The sequence below is a fragment of the Bos javanicus genome, chromosome 26 (assembly GCF_032452875.1).
Source record: "Bos javanicus breed banteng chromosome 26, ARS-OSU_banteng_1.0, whole genome shotgun sequence".
Lineage (NCBI taxonomy): Eukaryota > Metazoa > Chordata > Mammalia > Artiodactyla > Bovidae > Bos > Bos javanicus.
The window spans coordinates 11,324,104-11,346,413 of NC_083893.1; the positions used below are offsets into that span (position 1 = coordinate 11,324,104).

General features: G+C 41.2%; 1 protein-coding gene across 6 annotated transcripts in view; it reads right to left on the minus strand.

Moving 5' to 3' along the window:
* Positions 1 to 1,870: 1,870 nt before the first annotated feature.
* The window catches only part of PANK1 (pantothenate kinase 1), a 104,286-nt gene continuing 83,846 nt past the window's right edge, over positions 1,871 to 22,310 (minus strand). For 3 of the 6 annotated variants that reach the window (XM_061402769.1, XM_061402764.1, XM_061402768.1), the window contains 5 exons: positions 17,212 to 17,465; positions 12,051 to 12,227; positions 11,421 to 11,544; positions 7,976 to 8,101; positions 1,871 to 3,388 (listed from right to left, as the gene is read on the minus strand). In XM_061402769.1, coding sequence (XP_061258753.1) covers positions 3,329 to 3,388; positions 7,976 to 8,101; positions 11,421 to 11,544; positions 12,051 to 12,227; positions 17,212 to 17,465 — 741 coding nt within the window. In that variant the 3' untranslated portion in view covers positions 1,871 to 3,328. The other 3 variants (XM_061402767.1, XM_061402770.1, XM_061402765.1) reach the window with 2 other exon arrangements.

A 22,310-nucleotide genomic window follows, 5' to 3' on the forward strand; every position in this document is an offset into this window, starting at 1 on the left:
TGGTGGGCTGCCGTCTCTGGGGTCGCACAGAGTCGGACACGACTGAAGCGACTTAGCAGCAGCAGTAGCAGCAGTAGGGTCTGGGGCAGTACCTTGTAATCAAACACATTAATTTCTTTGCAACGTGTAGAGACCTCCAAAGTGTCATAAATAATGCTCAAGTCAACTTTTTCTGTGAAATGAATTATCAAGATAAATTTTAAGAGTTTGGGATTTCAGAATTGTGGATGTGGGCTGTAGATGTAGACTAGCATATTGAGATCTGTGTAGTATTTTCATGCTAAAATGGGTTCCCCACATTCCAGTTTAGAAATCACCGATTTAACCTGTTCATTTAAAAAAAATATCTATTTTTTTTCCCAGCATAGCTAGCATTAATGAAGTATATACTGTGTATCAACCTCTGTGCTAAGCTTTTTAAGTATACAGGTAAAAACTACTATTTGCCTCATTTTATAAGTGAGAAAGAGCTTCCCAAGTGGCGCTAGTGGTAAAGAACCTGCCTGCTAATGCGGGACACATAAGAGATGCGGGTTTGATCCATGAGTTGGGAAGATCTTGTGGAGGAGGGCATGGCAACCCACTTCAGTATTCTTGCCTGGAGAATCCCATAGACAGAGGAGCCTGGTGGGTTATGGTCCATAGGGTCACAAAGAGTCAGACACGACTGAAGCAACTTAGCACCCATATGCACACATATGAATGAGAAAAACGGGTTTAAAGACAGGGTTAACTACTTGCCCACACAGCTCATCAGTGGATAGGCTGGATTCAAACAGAAGCTGTCTCACAACCAGACGTCCTGCTGTGGATCTTCTGGTCACCCTGACTTCATGGAGTTCAAGATAAGCATTCTTCAGTTCAGTTCAGTTCAGTCGCTCAGTCATGTCCGACTCTTTGGGACCCCATGAATCGCAGCACACCAGGCCTCCCTGTCCATCACCAACTCCTGGAGTTCACTCAAACTCATGTCCATCGAGTCAGTGATGCCACCCAGCCATCTCATCCTCTGTCGTCCCCTTCTCCTCCTGCCACCAATCCCTCCCAGCATCAGGGTCTTTTCCAATGAGTCAACTCTTCACATGAGGTGGCCAAAGCACTGGAGTTTCAGCTTCAGCATTCTTAGTCTTGCCAAATTTCTTCATGATGTTGAGCCAAAGTGTCTGTTATTCAAGTGAATGTAAAAAAATTCCTCTGGTACTACTTCCTCATTGTTTAAAAAAAAAAAAAAAAGACTGGCTATAAGTAGCCAACATATAACTGATATTTGTATAATGGAGTAATTTATTTCCTTAGTTAAACCCATATTGTATACATTTATAATGAGAGATCAAGTGATTCCAGATAATTAAAAAATTGTGTAGTTGCACTAACATGCCTTGATTTCTTTTGAAGAACCATGATCCAAGGGGTGTTATTCCCTGACGGATGAGAGTAGGAATGGCAGAAGAGAACAATCTGAAACAGGTACTCTCACAGGCGATATGTGGGTTTTCACACTTACCTTTTTCAAAAACATCTTAGTTTCTGGAATTTTTTTCAGCCAGGTGGAAGTTGATCAAATGTTTTTGTGATGACCAAATTTTGAAACTCTTTCAGAATTATCAAATACAGTAGTGATCTTTTGGGAATAAGGAGTTAGTTGTGTAAGAACAATAAAGCTACATTAAAAAAATAAATCCTTGCATAGGGCTACACTACAGCTTTAAGTGAAGACAGAGCATTTTGGACCTTACCAAGCTTACGTGAAAGCTTCAAATTATGAAATGTAGAGTAGCTAAAGTATAACACATATTCCTTTTATGATACAAAAGCAGATAATATGGACATAAAGGTTAAGATATGAAAATGACATACACACTAAAACAAATCACAACAGAAACAGGCTTTATTTCAACCAGACAAGTGAACACTTTCATTAACATCAACTTCTTCAAGACTTGAAGACATGGAAATTAAAGATGGTGCCCAGAAGGCAAAGAAGGAAAGTCTCATCATGGAACAATGGTACTGCCCTTCAAAAATCCCTTTCGACAATATGCTCAATTCAAAAGATTAATTAGTTCTGAATCATTAGATCTCATGTTTCAATATTTGTACAAAGCTCTCATTTTCAAGTTACCCATCAGTCCCAATGATATCTTTCAAACAGAAAAAAAAATATAGATCAGTATCATAATTTTTTTTTTAAATTTTAGAAAGTGGGATTGAAATACAGTTTTCAGTCTAAAATATTTTAAATAAAAAAGTTTGTTATTATTTAAGATGCATTGTTACAAAGCTCCTAGGTACATACATGTACAAAACACAGATGTTACTACATGACACCTCAACCCATGACTTCTCCTAAACATCCCAGTGTGAACAGTTATCTACCGGGAGACTTTCCCTGTAAATTCCAGCATCTTGCACAGGATTCGCTGCCACTCACATGCTCTGCATGGATGAGGACATTTAACCAGAGAACATTTCAATGTAACATTATAACCCAACATAAAAGAAATTCAATGCAACACTTTATATTCATAAGGGTGATGACAAAATTGCATATATTAATCATTTTCAACTTTTGCCAGACTCACTAAATTCATGAACACTTCTTCAGAGTTTTCTCTTCAAGGGCACTTTTGAGAGCTTTAGGTCTCGTGCTTAACTTTGTATTGAGTTGGTCAGCACCTTGATTAATGTGAACAAGGACACTGAAGAACGAATGTGTTGCAGGGGTGGGGGAGGGGTCATCCGAGGACAGAAACGGGGAAGGATTCTCTTTTTCCATAAGACAGTCAAACAGAAAAAACAAGACCAAAAAAAGGGAAACAGACAAACAAACAAACAAAATAGTGTTCACAGTAAAACATGCCAGATTTGTAGTTTCATTTGAAACCAACAGCAAATCATGAAACGTCATGAAAAATATGTCAAGGTAAAATCTTCTAGAGTCATTACTAAATGAAATTAAAAATTATCACACTGATCAGTAAACCCCAGAAGAAAAATAACCAGCACTTACATTTCAGGTCCTTCTTTAAACATCATTCAGCTTTTCAGAGTCAATGCATAAAATTGGTAGGTTTGGCCACGTTGCACAAATGTTTTTCTTTTTTTAAAAATACAGTATACAGAAAAAACTCTTGTATTCCCCATTTTGAATCATAAGCTCAAAACCCAAGAGTAAAAGATCAGCAAGAAGGATTTTAAATTATGTACAAATCCAGCAGGTTCATCTGCCATAATGGCTTGGCTTCCGTCCCGTGGCTCTCACCCTCTCCAGCAGCAGAGCTTGCGTCCCTGTCCTCACAGAGGGCTGCTCCATGTCTATGGCTCATCTCTACTGGTCATCAGGCATTTTGAACAGTTCCAACAGTGCCCCGACAGCTCCAAAGTAACCCTACAACAACAATGGGAAAACTTCTGTATGATTATCTCTGAACCTTGGCCCAATACCTGCTGTTTTTCATAATTTGAGGAATGCTGCCCACTAATGCTGTGTGTGCGTGCATGCTCAGTCACTCATTCATGTCTGGCTCTTTGAGACCCTATAGACCGTAGCCCGCCAGGCTCCTCTGTCCATAGGATTCTCCAGGAAAAAACACTGGAGTGGGTTGCCATGCCCTCCTCCAGGGCACCTTCCTGACCCAGGGGCTGAACCCGCGACTCTTTGTCTCCTGCATTGGCAGGCGGGTTCTTTACCACTAGCACCACCTGGGAAGCTGTAGATAATGAGAAATTTAAAACCTGAACTCTGGTATGAAACATGATAGAATAATAATAATAAAAAATGCACTGCGTATCTATTTGCTTATAAACATTAATTAACAGATGTAAAGCGCTTAGAAAAATCTCTGGCACCACAGTATACACTACTACCTTGCTGTTGAGTATTTTTAGGATTTTTCGGATTATAATTATTTCATTTTAATCCTTGTTATGGCAAAATTCACATTATTACCTCCATTCCACAGATAAGAAATGGAAGGTAATAAAGTAAATTACCCTTTCAGGGTCACATGCCTTGTCCTGGGCTCAATTCCAAAATCTATCTGACTCCAAAGTTGTCATGTCTCACAGGAAGGAACTCTAAGCTTCTCTCATCTGTAAAAATAACAGAACCTGAAAAACAGAAATATTTAGAGAAGTTGGTTTCCAAAAGGCAGGAGACGCCTCTTCTCTGCTATTTGCCTGGCTCAATGGTTACTTCCTGCAGAAATGGGTGGCAGATGTCAGAACACTACACAGCAGGGATCTCTGCCTCCACTGCCAACTGCTAACATTTATTGAGGGCTTGCTATAAGCTAGAAATTGTTCTAAGAACGCTACATGAATTTCTTCACTTAATTTTCACAATAACTTTATGAGACAAATACTATTATCACTTCATTTTACAAAAGCTAAAAGAGAATGGAGAAGTCATTGACTAAGGTCTCCAAGTCAGTGGGAGCCTGTGTTCTCAACTGCTTCACTAGACTATTTCTTTTAGTTCCAAGATACATGCGTGTGCATGCTCAGGCAGGTGTGACTCTTTGCAACCCTATGGACTGTAGCCCACCAGGCTTCTCTTTCAAGAATACTGAAGTGGGTTGCCATTTCCTGCTTCAGGGAATTTTCCCGACCCAAGGATCAAACCAGCATCTCCTGTGTCTCTTGCATTGGTAGGCAGAGTCTTTTACAACCAAGCCACCTGGGGAGTCCACTTCTCTTAGGAGATGCTCACTCATATAAGTGAAATGAATGAGACTGAGTGAGGACTCCAGGCAGGGCAGGAAAGCCACCTTACCAGCCCTCCCAAAAGTTCTCTCTCCATACCTTCCTCCAGAAAGACCTGCCTAACTGAGAATGAACCCAAGGAGGTAGAGAATTTTCTGAGAAGTACCTACAAGGAGATACAAAAACGCTCTATTTTCATTGGCCATAGAGACTGAGTTTAACACTTAGTAACAAACCATAGCTATCATCCAGAGGCCTAAGACTGTATGAAGGATATGCCTTTATACCCGGAGAAGTGGGTTCCCCAAAACATTGGGTTTTGCTCCCTATCTTACCATCAACTAACTACCTGTGTGCCCCGTAGATGGCTTTTAATCCCTGATGACTTCCAGCATTTGTTTTCTATTTTAGTCCAAGAGGATCACAACTTAGGGTTGCCAGATAAAACAGATAAATGCTAGATAAAATAAGTGTGTCCTATTTGATTGCTAAATATAGTAACACTAGGGTTTCCCCAGTGGCTCAGTGGTAAAGAATCCACCTGCAATGCAGGAGCCGCAGAAGATGCAGGTTCAATCCCTGGGTCAGGAAGATTCCCCTGGAGGAGGGCACGGCAACCCACTCCAGGATTCTTGCCTGGAGAATCCCATGAACAGAGGAGCCTGGTGCGCTACAGTCCACAGGGTCGCAAAGAGTTGGATACAACTGAAGCGACTTAGCACAGATATCCAGAAGAGTGTTTTTCATTTTATTTTTTTAAACAAAACTTTACAAGGAAAATCGATTAACTAAGTAGATAGAAAGGGAGATGCTCTGGTTGGGGGAAGGAAAGTGAAAATTCTGAGGCCCCATCCTCCCCACAAAAAAAGTTAATATCATTTCTTAGCCTGCGTAAAAACATGAAAACAAAAACTTTCTTTAGTACTAATGTCTATCACTGGCCTTTAACTCTTTTGTATTTAACTTCCTATTGTTTTATATGCTTTAATAGAACATAGGTTTGCTGCTGCTGCTGCTAAGTTGCTTCAGTCATGTCGGACTCTGTGTGACCCCATAGACAGCAGCCCACCAGGCTCCGTCGTCCCTGGGATTCTCTAGGCAAGAATACTGCAGTGGATTGCCATATCCTTCTCCAATGCATGAAAGTGAAAAGTGAAAGTGAAGTCGCTCAGTCGTGTCTGACTCTCAGCGACCCCATGGACTGCAGCCCACCAGGCTCCTCCATCCATGTGATTTTCCAGGCAAGAGTACTGGAGTAGGGTGCCATTGCTTTCTTCGAGAACATAGGTTTAGAGAGCCCTAAATAACTTAGAAATGCATCAGCAACTTTTCAAGTAAATAATTCAGTTTGGAAATGAGAAAAATGCCACAGTATTCATTACAATGGAAATTTATGATACTTCCTGTTCTTCCTGCTGCATTATATCCAAGGCACTGGGTACCTGCTATGATAAATAGCTGCCTTCTAAAAAAAAAAAAAAGAGCTGCTTTCTACAGTATTGATTTTATTTTCTTCCATTTTAAAATTAATTAATTTATTTTTGGCTGTGCTGGGTCTTCGTTGCTGTGGGGGCTCCTCTCGTGGTGAGCTGGGGCTGCTCTCTAGTTGCAGTGCTCAGGCTTCTCGTAGCAGTGGCTTCTCTTGTTGAGGAGCACGGGCAAACAAGTTCCAGTAGTTGTGGCACATGGGCTCAGTAGTTGTGGCACATGGGCTCAAGAGTTGTAGCTTGTGGGCCCGAGAGCGCTGGCTCAGTGTTTACTCCACGGCATGTGGGGTCTTCCCAGAACAGGGATTGAACCTGTGTCTCCTGCACTGGTAGGCGAATTCTTCACCACTGAGCCACCAGGGAAGCCCTACAGTATTGATTTTAAAGGAGGATAGAGGAGGTGGGAAGAAAAGAGGGCCCCCCTACTCACTCTTAGAAACCTCCAATTTAGAAACTGGATATAAGGGACTCTGAATTAATCAGAGCTCTCTACTTCTGTAAACAGGCTGCCTAATGTCTAGCACACTAGCCTCTCAAGGCCACCAGGTTACTAAGAGTAGCCTGAACACTTCTGTTCTCACTGACTGAGTTGTTTATTTGCCAAGGGTCAGTTGTGTTTATCCTCAAATTTGTTTAGGACAATTTCATTATTAATGTAATAATCTAATGTAAGTATATACCACCAAAACCAATAAAAAGAGTACAAGATGGTATGGTCACCTCTATGAAAATCGTTATTTTCTTAAAAAAGATGAAAAAGCTAGTTAATAATAGTCAAAGTTGCTAGGAGAGTAAATGTTCAAAGTTCTCATTACAAGGAAAAAAATCTTTGTAATAATGTGTGGTGGTGGATGATAACTAAACTTATGCTATTAATAATAACCATTTTATAATACATACATATATTGAATCATTATTGTATACCTTAAACTTATACAGTGTTATGTGCTAACTCTATCTCAAAATTGAAAAAAAAAAAAAGCTACAAAGATTTAAAAAGGTAGTCACAACCGTTGCCCTCTATTTAGGTAGCTTCTACATATGAAAGATTGGGATAATTTAGAATGATTTTGCAATCAAATTACTTCATAAGGATCTTTAATTTCTTGATCTACTTTAAAGAAACAAACCAAAAATAAAAAAATGTACACAATACTGTGGATTATAAAAAAGAGACAATTACAAAGCTCCCATCAGCAGAACCCAGGCTCAAAATTAGGTCTTGCACCTGCCTCAAAAAATTGGTGAGCAAGTGAACATTTACACATTTTATATTAAAATAGAATGTTTAAAGTAGGGAGGTATTTTCCTAGGATCACTCATTTTTTAACTTAAAAAAAAATTAACCATCTACTAGTCTTGATTGTCAGAGAAGGCAATGGCACCCCACTCCAGTACTCTTGCCTGGAAAATCCCATGGACGGAAGAGCCTGGTGGGCTGCAGTCCATGGGGTCGCTAGGGGTCGGACACGACTGAGCGACTTCACTTTCACTTTTCACTTTCATGCACTGGAGAAGGAAATGGAAACCCACTCCAGTGTTCTTGCCTGGAGAATCCCAGGGACAGAGGAGTCTGGTGGGCTGCCGTCTTGGGGTCGCACAGAGTCGGACACAACTGAAGCGACTTAGCAGCAGCAGTCTTGATTGTTGGATAAGAGAGCTTCCATTTTATATACTGTTCTTCCTTATCTTTTGCATAAATACAAACTAAGGAACCCGCTCACATGTTAGACAACCCAAAAATGTCCACAGAGGACAATTAAGTCCATGTGAACTCAACTTACCTCATGTTCCAAAAACAGAGCTTTTAGCTGTCCTTTGGACCAAAAATCCATGGCGTATGCTAGCAGCTTCATGGAGACCATATTGATTCTGAGAAAATTCCCAACGAACACAACCCTATCAATATTCTGGGAAAAGAAAAAACGAAAGAGAAACAGTGAACCATGGCATAAAAATAGCATTTAACAGATCCAATGCTTTGTATATCACTGTGCTCCAGGACTTTGCAGAGTGAATTTGTTGTTGTTGTTAAGCAGAATTATTTCAGGATTTCCAAGGTGAAGCCAAATCAACCTCATAGTTCATTCCACAGTTTGCATGGGTGAGGTAGAGACTGATATTGGGCTTGTTTACAGGTATTATGTTAGGTTGCCCTGGGTCTAATATAAAATTCACCTCCCAACATTTCATATATGGAATTAAAACTGGAACTCAAGCTCATCGAAATTGCTTGTGCTTTCCTTCAATCCCCCAAACTTCCAACTCTAAAATATTATCAACTTATAAATTATTTTTTTTATAAATTTTATCTATTTTTTAAAAAAGTTTTTGGTGCTGCGATGGCAGCACCAAATCCCAACCACTAAGCTATCAGAGAACTCCCAACCAACTCATAAATTAAATGGTTATGGTATAAGTTATTCATCTAACAAGTCTGGTCAGGTTGCTCTGTTGCAAACACTGGGAATACAAAAAAGAAATGGTACCCAGTTTTGCCCTTTAGGATATATGATGAAATATCCTGTTTGATCAATATGTGGGTTACAATAAGATAATGAAAATCACATTTATATTTTTGTTGTCATGGATACAGATTTGTATTCTGAACACACACCTCACACTGAACTCAGCCTGTCTGCCACACAGACGCTGCTCACCATCACTCACTCAGAGAGTCGGTTGCTATGGTCACTCACATAAAAGGGAACAGAGTCTTGGGATCTGGCATTATTTTCTGTTCAATCTATCAAGAGCAATCAGAGTGTGGGAACATCACTTTCTAACTGTCTCAGATTTCAACAATACATGTTAACAAATCTATTAACCACAGTGAAAATTTTCCCTGGGTAGAGGTGTGGGAGGTAACTTTAATGTTTCCACAAATAAGAGCTGTAGCCACAAACTGCCCAGGTAGGACTTGCTCAAACTTTCGGTCCTGCATTGCTCTGGCAGGAAGCCAGAAGAAAGGGAAATGGCATTAGAATGTGATAGATACTCCTATTTCAAATAAATTCCAGGTGCGTCAAAGATATAAATGTTAAAAAAAAAAAAAGAGACAAAGAAAACACGGAAGAATTCTTTTTAAAAATGTTGAAGTAGAAAAGGTGTAACACTCAGACTCCATTAAAGAAAAGTCTGACATATTTAATTCAAAAATCAAATATTTATTCAGCATGTTTACCCTATAATGCAGATAATACAGAGTCAAAACAAAACAGAAAAACTAAAACCAGTGCTACCTCTAGTGAGGTTAAAATTGAGGGATGGGATGGCAGTGGTGACTCATTTCCATGTATAGTCTACTTGTGGTGTCTTCAGAGCTCTGTATTATGTGTTTGTACTCTCTATTTCAAAAAAAAAAAAGAATACAAACTTTAAAAGTTGGTAGAGAACTATTTGATAGCATTCCAGTAATCACAGAAAAATATTTTAGAGTCAGTAAATGTGGTGCCCCTCCGTGAAATGGCTGGAATCAAAGATCCTCCAGTCAGTGACTCCAGGGAGCAAAGCAATGGCTGGCAGGACGCTGGCCAACAGAAGCCTGGCCCCAAGCGATCCGTGAGTCCTCTTATTCATTCAACACCACAGAAACATTCAAAAGAGTTACTCCAACTGTTAATAGGATGTACCATGGCTACACTATAATCCAACAATAAATGGTATTGACACTGAAATAAAAGTAAAAAATAAAAGCAGTTATTCTACTCGTAAAGTGATTATGATACCTGTAAAAAGATCTGCTGGCTCACTGCAGCTCTCTGGAAAGTAGGGGAAATGGCACCTATTGCTCTATTGGATGGAAGACATTCCACCCAAGTGACCTTTGAGAGTTTATGGGCACAGCCAACTATACACATACTAGTCCTAGGGCTTGTTTGGCTACTTGGGAAAACTTTCCTCAAAGGTTAATGTCAAAAAGTAAATTCTCTGTTAAAGTGAATCCCATGACCACAGTGGACTTTGAAAAGGCATGTCTCTGGAATACATACTTTCATCTGAATACCACCCTCATTTAAACTCCAACTGAAATGAGGGCTTACAAAAAGCATGACACTGATCCATAGGCCAGTGACAAATTCTGTTCAATGCTGTAAAAGGAGTGTGTCTCTTTCGTAACCCTAGAGTTCAAAGGCAGGGCTGTCACCCACCTGTCATAAAGGCTGCCTCCTACCCTGTTTAATATTCCACTGTTCAACTAGAAGGGGGCTGGAGAGGGCTTCTGCAGTTACCTGTAGTGTTCCAATTCTTGATCTGAGTGGTGGCTATACAGGTGTGTGTGTGCACACATGCACATGTGTCTGACAATCTGTCGGCTGTACCCTTGTGATTCGAGCCCTCTTCTGTATATATGTCACATTTCTATGAAAACTCATATTTTAAAAACTCTTACTGATGCTCCAGTGCTAAGTCGCTTTAGTCGTATCTGACTCTTTGTGACCTCATGGACGGCAGCCCACCAGGCTCCTCTGTCCGTGGGATTCTCCAGGCAAGAATATTGGCAAGCAGGGTCTTTACCACTAGCGCCACCTGGGAAGCCCCACTACTGATGCTACAGTGATTCTTTAATACTTTTGCTATTTCTTATTCCACATCCTAATGCCTCTTTCTTGTCTTCCTAATAAAACTCGGTGAGAACTATTCTACTTGACACATCTTGTATTTCAGAAAAGGGTTCTGTTCTTCTCAAAGCAATTTTGCAATGTTTTAAAACACGTTACCAAAGCTTTGTCAGTCACCAACTCTGCCCTTTCTTGTGCCTGGGGCTCTGGCTGGCCTCAGCTGTAGCAAGCTCTCTGTGCTTTGATAGCCCTGTACAATGCTGCTTGAACTCCATGCCACAAGGCAACACTGTAAAGAAGCTGAAAGCAGAGAGAATATCGAAAATTGCAAGTAGAATGTTTTACCTGCAACTGTTTACAAGGATGCATGAGCTTTCCCTCACCGTTCAATAGGTGTGTGTCCACAAGGTTGGAGAGGTTATAGTATGGACTGTCATTTTTACTGTTTCCCCAGTTAGATGGTTTTATTTGTCATCACCCAGTGTCTCCTTAAAACACATACTCCTCTCCCTCCCCCAACAAACATCCCTCATGTTCTGCAAGGTATGATTATGAGAAACAGCAGGTTTTCCAAGGATCTGTAGTGTTGTGAGGGTCACCAGTTACTGCACTGCCAAAAATGGTGTTTATGAATGACAGATGGCTGTTCCCGGGGTGAAGGCCTTACCTCATTCAGCGCACACATCCGAGCAATGGAGCCAATGTTGTTGGTGATGGTGACGAGGGTGGCTCGGGCGAGGTCTTCCTTGCTGATGGAATCTCGCTTTTCCTTACTCATCATGTTGCCAAAGCTATGTTGGAAATATTAGCGACTGTTCAAAATCATCCTCAGGCAGGCCCCATGCTTCCACCAAAGTACAGCGGAGAGTTTTATGAATAACTCTGATCAAGCTCAAATGACCTGATTTAGCTACCATGGTTTACAAGCTGACAGGATTACCATATGGATGATTGGCCGCCCTTTTCTTAATAGGGACAAAGTAGCATGGCTATTAATGGGGGGAAAAATTTTTTTTTTAATGCCTCTAGATATCTGGACAAGAATGGAACAGGGGAAACTGTTGCAGTTTTCCAGAACCTTCTTTCAAAGCTGCCTTATTTTAAGCACAGGTATCCAAAGCTAAACATCTCAGTGCTTCACCAAGGGCAGGAGATCAAGTCTGAGCTCCAATACCATAGATCCTTGCACCAGGCTGGTGGGTTGACATTAAAAAAAAACAAAAAACTAAATGAACAGCCAGGGTGGAGAGACTGCCTTGTGTTTAATCGCTACTGCTCCTAGCTACTTAGTCTCTACCTTGATGCTACCGCAGATCCTTGAAGGCCAAATCGTTCATAGTCTCCTCCGTAAATGTCCTTCACCAGCTTATCAACATTGGTGCTGTCGCCTTTGGCTGCCATTTCCAGAGCTTCTTCAAAGGTCTCACAACCAGTCAGCAAGCAACAAAGGCCTAGGAATGTTCCACCTCCAAGACTGAAGGAACAATAAGGTTTATTTTTTAAGTTTTACTGGAAGACTTTGCCCATCCAAGTCCCCAACTACATCAAGACCACTAATACGGGTGAATCAAAACAGAAAAAAAACTAAGGGGGCACTTGAATTAAAGTGCTGGGTGAAAAAGAGCTTCAGGGTAGATCGGATTGGAAAAAAAAAAAAAAAGAGGGCAGAGACTAAAAGAAACATCAAGGAAAACTTGCCCTGAATTTTAAGAACAAAACCCAGAGAAAGACTCTCACTGATTTCCGTTGTGAGACCTTCAACCAGCCGCTGACCTAAGTGCTTCATGCAATCGTCCCGCCTAGAAACTGGGGCTCAATCATGAGCTAGCTCCCTTAATTTGGGTGGTGTGGAAGCGGCAAATAACCAGAGAAATGACTGCTATTAAAAAAACAAACAAACAAACATATGTAGCTAAATGCAAATACTTAGAAACTGTGTATACATGAAGCACAGTTCATATCTAGAGAGACAGACTCTATGACGACAAGACTGAACTGGGACTCTGCCAGGAATAGCCAGTCCCAAAGCTGTATCTTTCCTCCGACCTTGCTTCTCCTGCAGAAGTAATGTCACTGAAGATTCTCAGAAATTTCAAAAAGGAAACAATTGATGGATCTCACATTTGATTTTTTTTCTAGTAAACTTTGGAAAAGATTATTAGTATTTTACTTACCATGCGATAGTCAAAAAATAGCAACAGAGATCTTAAAATGGTTTCAGTGTTTGAACCATGTTTTAAAAGGTTTCAGTTTTTTTGTGGGGGTGGGGGGGGTGCTGCAGGGAATTCCTCTACGATAGTCTTTTGAGACAAAATTCGAAACCAATCATGATAGTTGAGAGGGAACTCAATTGTATTTGAGGGGAAGAAAAGCAGATTCAGAATAAAACTGTCAGCAGTGAGCGCCTGGCAGAGAAGAGCACTGATATGGCCATGAATGGGCCTTACTTTCTGTTTGCCACTCAGAAGAGTAAATGCACATCAGTTTGTTCTGAAATTCCAAGAACTGCCAGCCCTGGGGATTCCATATGTGTTTGGATACTGGCTTTTAAGAGGAAATTCAAATTGAGATTGAGGTTATTTTCAAAACTTAAATCTAAAAAAAAAAAAAAGAAAATTTAGGGTAAACTATATTTATTGTCAAAAAGTTGTTACCAAAAAGGTACCAGATTATAGACACACAGTTCTTTAGGATTTACATCTAAGGTGTAACTGTAATATTTCTTAAATAGTGATTCTTACAAAAATGCATACTTGATTGAAATGATGTGTCTTCGTAGCAAATTAGGTAGTTAGGCACCAGGCATAGCCATGCAAACTAGGTGCAGTCCCGTGAGGACAAAAAGCTCCACGGGCATTACACTCTTGACAACTCAGTCACAGCAGAAATTCTGGATTTCCTCTAAGAAAGTTTGTGTTTATTTACATTTAACATGGTGCATCATGAGATGTTGTTAGTTTTTAGTCTGCCCCACATAGCTAGCATGGTTTAATGGGAACACTTTTTGGCTTGTGTGATGTGAATTTGTCTTGTTTTCTGTGTGTGTGTGTGTGTGTGTGTGTGTGTGTATAAAAAGCTTAGCACCCATTTCTAGTTTCTACTTTTCATCCACACTAATATCCTGTCTTTGAAATCAGGTATTTGTATTCCTCAAGGTGTTCAGCAACTGACTCCAAACATACAAGCACTTAAAGGCACTGGCTGACTTAGAAAGAAGGCAACTCATCATCTGATGTGTTGGTATGAGTGAAAAGGGACGAGGGCTTTGTATGAGTGGAAAATGACAGGTGACTGACAAAGAATCGGTGCTGAATGGGGAAAGCAAGCATGCACTGGCACAGCTGGGACACTGCAGGTTGGACGAAAGAACGTACAGTTGCAGAAGACCACTTTATTAACATCCTCAACCTGCCCCCCCGTTATCCAGTCTAGTGATTCTCTCGCTCATCATCAGATGCATGTTTGTTTCAGCAGACACATAGCAAAACCCTCAGCAAATCAGAGACCAAAACATCATTGTTTTTTTTTTAAAAAACCCAACAAACCTGTAGTGAGGAATTTCAGGAAGAAAGTAAAAGAAGCCAATTACATGAATGCTCATGCCCTTAAAACAGATTCCAAAAGAATGAAATAAGCTGCACTGCTCATTTCATTGAAGCTTGGAAAGTCTTTACATTCCTCTTTTCATAGATTACACATTCTAACAATATAAGCTGTTAAGTTCTGCTTTTTTTTTTTCATTGACTGCTATAATATAATTGGAGTTGTGTCAACAGAAAGGAAATGTTGCTATGAATCTAGGATGCAGTAAAATTACATATAACACTGAAACAAATCATTTAAAATCATAAGTCTAAAAGAAAACTGATATCCTGTAATAATGTGGGTTCCTAAAAATAAAAATGCTTAATAGGAAAATAGGGTATACGAGGATAACAAAAAACCTAGAGTTACAGCCATCCTACTAGGAGTAGCAAAACTTAAAGATCAAGCCATTTGCTTCAATCAGCGATTTCCAAAGTGTGTTCCACACACTGATGTTCACGGCTGACCAAAATATAGGCACACCTCATTTTCCTGTGCTTTACTTTATGGTACTTTACAGATACTGAATTTTTATAAATTGAAGGTTTGCGGCAATCCTGGATCCCCAAGCCTATCAGTGCCATTTTTCCAATGGCACTTGTTCACTTGTGTCTCTGTGTCACATTTTGGGTACTTCTCACAATATTTCAAGTTTTAACATTATGATTTTATGTGTTATAGTGATCTGTGATCTTTGGAGTTAAAGGATTATGACTTGCTGAAGGCTCAGATTATGGTTAGCATTTTTTAGGAATAAAATTTTTTAATCAAGGTATATATATGTATTTTTAAACATAATGTCATTGCGCAATTAACAGACTACAATATAGTGTAAACACAACTTTTAAATGCACTGGGAAACCAAAAGACTTATGTGATCCGCTTTATTGTGATACTGGCTTTATCGCAGCAGTCCGGAACTGATCCTGCAATTTCTCTGAGGTATGCCTATAGTTTATAGATAAATGGTTTTCTAACTTGGATCAAAAACAAAACAAAAAAACTTTGGCAGAATAAATGGTTGGACAAGGAAGACCTGGGGTCCAGAGACTTGATATTTCGTTCCCTTCCCCAACCTGTGGCAGCCCTGGAAAGGGCTCTCTCATAACCTTCAGTCTCCTGCAATACCTTTCCAAAACTACTGGTTAAAGAGAGCTTGTCAGAAAGCTTGGACATCCAAACAGTATTCGCTGATTGCGAAGCACTGGTCATTAACCAGCATTTACCAGTCATTGGAATTTATAGGCATTACTGCACATATATCAGATACCAAGCAGCACAGTTTGGCTCATTATTCAAAGACAACCAGATCCTTGGAACCTCCAAGGTTGAGAGCATGTACCTGTGACATAAATCATGACTTTGTTTAGTGTTAATCAACAAAACTATAAATATCTCTAATTGTGGACAATGGTTAGCTTGTTGTTACCTTGGGACTAGCTCTACCAATTCGATGGCTCCTTTTGGGAGGAAGTCTGTAGCTGAAGATTATACCTTTCTCAGAAGATCACTCTCTTCAGGTAAACCCAGTCTAGCCAAAATATTTACTTGTCTCTGATACTTCTGACAGTCCTAATGAGGCCGTGGGGCCGATTCTTCAGCTTAGTGCTGTATTCTTAGTAAGAAAGTGTGTTGCCTGGAGGCAATTTACACACACACAAGCAGGATCAGTCAGGATGTGTGTACCAGGGTTTCTTTATACCACCAACTGTTAACATTTGGGACTTGGCACTTTTTTGCTGTAGGGAGCTATCGTAGGATATTTAGCAACACCCTTGGTCACTAGATGCCAGTATCGCTGAATCTCCAGTTGTGACAACCAAAAAACAATGTCTCCAAACACTGTCAAACGTCCCTCCCCTGAGGGGCTCAATCTTCCCTTCCCCAGTGGTGAACCACTGATTTATGCAGACCCATCAAAAGTCATGTTAATACAGGAGAAAAGCTCCTGTTAATACAGGAGTGCTCGCCTCCTCATGCGTGAGTAGAATTACAGAATGTCGGTACTGGAGAGGCGGGTACAAATTAAGAAACAACTCACTTCATGGCACAAACAAGGATACTGAGGCTCAGAGGAGTTACATGGTATCTTTGTCTATCAAAAACAACACTTTCAATATCATGTCTCAAAGCACGTGTCACACAGTGCCAGTTCCTTAAATCATTCCTCCAAAAATGGGTTCTTGTGGTCCAATAAGTTAAAGAAACTTCATTCTAATCCTCTGACAAGTAAAGAAAACCCTTGTAATTTTGTTTACACTATGATCTCTCAAAGACTTCTGACCCTGTATCTTCGTTCCGTGTTGAATCCCTACTAACAGGAAGCTGAGCCCACATGCCCGTAGGGTGTGTGTACACAAAGAAACACTCCCTGCACCCCACTGCCGTCACAGGGCTGTTTGTCTATCCACTGCACTTCCAAATTCCCTGTGAGGTGTGCTGACTCTTCCAGTTTGCAGCAGGAGCATTTATCTGAGGGTAAAAAGCACTGTAAAGAGAGTCTGGCTCACTGATTGGAATGACATTATTTCAAGCAATTCTTTCTGTGCTAGGCACCAAGGCAGTTCCAAAGGAAGGGTTTCTCTGCAGCCCTCTGACTATCACAAGCACCCTTCCACCTGGCTTCTGGGTTGTGTGACCCTTTTCCCGCACCTGACCAGTTTCCCACCAGAGCAAGACCTGTGTTTTATTAACCTTTCTATCAATCACCCTGTATAACACATTCAATAAATCCTTTTTGGTTGGTTGAGGAGGTAAGATCTTTCTTTTAAAAATGTATTCAATATAAGTAACCTTTTCAGAAACTGGTCTTTAAGGAAGAGGCCTGGGTTTAATAAGCACAGAAAGGTTCTCCTAGTGGAAACCGCATTTACCTGGTCCCTGTAACTCTTTTATAGTTGTCCTTGGAGTACACAGCTAGGATGCTGACACCTGAGCCCATGTTCACCAGCAACATAGGGTACGGGTTATCCAGGCAGTACGGCTTTTTCTGACACAATTCGGGATTGGTGGGATTTTCAAAGTAGTAACATTCCGGCTTGCCGTTGAAGCCAATGGAGTCGACGTAAAGCAGGCCCTGAATCAGACAGTCCAGTTCGTCCAGTTTGTGGAGCTGCAGGTCAGCAATCTGAAAGAGAACAAGCCCGTGGGAGGGAGACTGCCACCACCTCAGGGGATGTCCTGGGGGCTTTTCTTTGGTCTAAACGTATCATGAACGTGAAAGGCATGGAACCATTCTTCTAGCACCGCATTGGGAAATCTTGTTGAGACTCAGTCATTCCAGTGGAAAACCAGCCCTTAGCATGTGGGGTGGGTTAAATGCTTGCCCCTGAAAGATATGCCCATATCTTAGTTTTCAGAACCTGTGACTGTAACCTTATTTGGAAACAAGGTCTTTTCATATGTAATTAATTAAGGATCCTGAGATGAAGAGAGCATCCTGGGTTATCTGGATAGCCCTAAGTCCATGGACAATTTCCTGATAAGACACAGGGAAGACTGGATGGACGCAGGGGAGAAGGCCACATGAAGACAGAAGGCAGAGACTGGAGGGCTGCACGACAGGCCAGGAATGCCAGCAGCCACCGGATGCCAGAGGAGGCAAAACATGGGTTCTGCCCGAGAGTCTCTGAAGGAAGTATGGTTCTAGCAACACCCTGATTTCATCTTTCTGGCCTCCAGAACTGTGACTGAACACATTTCTGTGGCTTTAAGCCGCTAGAAGGGTGGTAATTTGTTATAGCAGCCACAGGAAACTAACCCAGCGTACCATGGGGTGAAGAGAGTGAGAATGTTCTGGAAGCAGAAAGACTTCTACACTTCCTTGAAAAGATACACAGTCTTGAGGGAGGCACGTGAGCCTGGGGGCTGGGGACAATCTCCTTTGAGCCCAAATAGCCCAGCTCTCCTTTTCCCAGGCACCAGGCTTTGGAGTTAGAGGGGCCTGACTTTGAATGCTAGCTCTAACACTTAGCTAATTGAGGGATGTGGGGCTAGTTCCTTAACTTCTCAAGCCTCAGTTTCCTCCTCTGTAAAATAGGGACGATACCCACAGCATAGTGTAAAGACTACATGATGATAATATATAAAATGCTGGGACTTCTCTGGTTGCCTAGTGGCTAACACTCTGCCCTCTCTGTGCAGGGGGGCCCAGGTTTGATCCCTGGTCAGGGAACTACATCCCAAATGCTGCAACTAAGAGTTCAAATGCCATAAATAAAGATCCCATGTTCTGCAACTAAGGCCCAGAGCAGCCAAACAAATAAATATCTTAAAAAATAAAATAAAACAAAATGCTTACACATGGCTTGGCAAGTACAGAGGACTCGAAAAATAGTGACTCTTTTACTAATAGCTTAAGCAATGGCACCCCACTCCAGTACTCTTGCCTGGAAAATCCCATGGATGGAGGAGCCTGGTAGGCTGCAGTCCATGGGGTCGCTAAGAGTCGGACACAACTGAGCGACTTTCCTTTCACTTTTCACTTTCATGCATTGGAGAAGGAAATGGCAACCCACTCCAGTGTTCTTGCCTGGAGAGTCCCAGGGACGGGGGAGCCTGGTGGGCTGCCGTCTATGGGGTCACACAGAGTCGGACACAACTCAAGTGACTTAGCAGTAGTAGCAGTAGGTAGTCCTAGAGTGTCCTTTCATGCTCCTGAGAAACAAAAACTCCTTTTCTCCTAGGTACTGGGGGGAAAAAGAAAAGGGGAATGAGTTAACTGAGGGCTAGCCTTAGCAGGCAGTGGGTACTTTGCATCCTCAAAAGTTTATTAATGGTCCTCAAGAGTGATATTACTGCTGGTCCCCCCCAAAACGAAAACAATCTAATATTCACCAACATGAAACTGAGTCAACAATGGAAGATAATTTATAGGGTCTAATTTAAATTTTAAAAAATCTCTTTAAGAAAATAATAACTAGTATTTATTGTTTACTATATGCCCAACCCTTATACTAGATCATTTAGTTCTCACAAAAATCCTATGAAGAGGTACCATTATCCTAATGCTGTTTGAGGCTCATAGACCTGAAGTAACTTCCCCTAAGTGACACAACTGGCAAATGCTTTGCTGTTCTTCTGTCTTCATTCATAATGAGTCCTTCTTCTGGGATCTGGAAACCACCTACATGAGTACTATACTTAGATATATTGCCCCCAAAGCATCATCTTCATTATGAAAGTTAATAGCTAGAAGGAAATTTTGGACTTTTTGTCATCTCACTGTCCCAGTCAACAAAATCTACTGAAGCTTTATCTGCAGAGCAGAGTTAGAATAGGTTACTGGCAAGATGGTGGACATTTTCTTGATATACAGGAAGAAGCATTCTAAATGACACATGATGATAAAGCAAATCTATCAAATGATCCTGAACATTTCATTTTCCACCAAGTGAAATTCTGGGTGAGATGCATACCATGTGTTCGGGGGTAATACTAGAGGTGTAAGACCATCTGGAGAGCTAAACGCTATAGTGATACACAGCTGGGTAAACCCTGTCTTCTCTTCCTCCTAGATTCCTCAGCTCTATCCATGTCTTCCACTGCACTCACAGCAAGGGTCACATTCTGGCTTGCTTTGTGGTTCACTGGGTGCCCCTGCACACCACGCTCAAAGGCCTGTCCATTATAATGGCTTAATAAACATTTCTTAAACAGAACAGGGAAAGTCATCCCCTCTTAAATCACCCCACACTGAAAAGTAGTGATTTCATCAGCCAGTCTTGGGGTCATAGGTTAATCTGCTTAAAAATTAATCAGAGGTCCATCAACAATATTGAAACCCATGCCCAGAACTAACATCACAAACGTGAACAAAGTGTGTCCAGGAGACGTCCTGAAACTGCTCAGGAGAAAGAAAAACCTGTCAAGGCATATAAAGCATGCAACTTTGCTCTGAAAGGAAAGATCTCAACTTTTCCCTCAAAATCACTTTCAAATAATGTGCTAGCTGCAAGCAGACATCTCTTCTATAGCATTTTACTGAGGGATGGGTATTTGTTTTTATTTTTTAATTGGAGTATAATTGCTTTACAGTGTTGTGTTGGTTTCTGCTGTACAACATGTGAATCAACTATATGTATACGTATATTCCCTTCCCCTTCAGCCTCCTTCCTCCACCCATCCCGCCCCTCTAGGTGAGCACAGAGCACTGAGCTGAGCTCCCCGGGCTGCGAAGCTGCCTCCCACTAGCTGGCTACTCTACATGTGGGCGTATTTATGTCAGTGCTACTCTCCCAATTGGTCCCACCCTCTCCTTCCTCTCCACAAGTCCATTCTCTACGTCCTCTTCTCTATTCCTGCCCTGCAGATAGGTTCATCAGTACGATGGATATTTCTGAAGCCTGAGGTCATGCACCCCACACTGAGAAACAGAAATATTAGTCACTTTCATTGAGACCTATGGAGACCTCCCTCGAAGGTCTTTCTCATCCGGGAAATAGGACAGGCTCCCAAGTGTAAGCCATGAGTCAAATCATTACTTGGACAGCATGTTCAGATCCCAGCTACAGAGAAACGCTCTTTCTTGGGACTTGGTTTTCTTTATACTGGGGGTAAAGAAAAACAAATGCTGCAGGAGCCAGTAAAGGAGTAAAGTCCTTTGACTAAACGTTCAAGTAACAGAAGGATGGGGATCGTGGCACACAAGGCAATCCACATGTGTTTAAAATTCACTGCAGCCCATGTGATAGTGGGGGCTCACTGTTGCCAATGATCAGATTTCTCAAGAGTCAGAAATCTAGATTTTTACGTGAAACTTCCAATTTTTAAATGCTGGCAGCTAGTTTAAATTAAATACCTATATAGAAGGGCACCATAACAGCTGTGGGCTACATCTGACTTCCCACTAATAGGCAGTAAATTCCTATGAATTTTATATGTATTCTTAATGGTGATCTCTATAATGGGTCTTAGATGATGGTAGATCTGAAATATCAGATGCAGCGAATATGCAGATGAAGCTTCAGTTAATGTGAACATAACCTTGTCACCAAGGTGTGTTGGTAAATGTTTAACAATTACCTCTCTAGGAGCAAAAGCCCTGGTTTACAGCTTTTACCAATTTCAGTTGTATCATCACTCCCACCACGGCCAGCTTCAAGCTGCCAGCACAATGTCACTAAGCACCAACTTGGGAAGACACAGTGGGTTCTCATGAGCCAACAGGAGCTGACTCCAGCGCACCACTGCGTGTAACTCTCCTTAGCACTTTCAGAAGATATGATTTGCAGGACTTCCCTGGCAGTCCAATGGTTAAACCCTTCACTTCCACTGCAGTGGGCACCAGGCTCAATCCCTGATGGGGAACTATGATCCCACATGCCACACAGTGCAGCCAAAAAGAAAAGACAGTATGAGTTCTGCCTGTTCTTAAATCATTAAGTTTAAACTATTCCCCAAACTTAAAAACAAGAAATCAAAATTAGCCCTAAAACTCAAACTCTGTAAATAATGGGGATAGAGGAAGAAATAAAGTAAAAACAAACAAACAAACAAAAAAAAAACCCCACTTTTTTCCAAATTATTACTATGATAAACTAATTCTGTTTTGCCCATTCCCAAAGTCACCCAAGCAAGCATGGGTGCAGTGGGGATTCTCAAATTTTAGGCACCATCAGAACACCTGGAGGCTTTGTTAAATCAGATTGCTGGGCCCCCACTCCCAGAGTTTCTGATTGCCTGTCTAACAATATCCCAAGTGATCCAGATGCTGCTGGTCCTGCGACCACACAGACTTTGGAGCTGAAGAGCTGGTATGAATGCATGATCACAGAGTGACAACAGGCCTTCAATAAAATCACATACTGTCCCCAGTACCGGCTGCTCTAGTTAACTTTCAGGGCTCTTTTCAAGAACCGGATGAGATGGCTGTGTGAATGCCTTGGAAACATGAGCTACACATGAGTTATACAATTTATACAAGAGGTGAAATAATTCAATCTTCTTAAGCTGAAATACATTTGGAAACCCA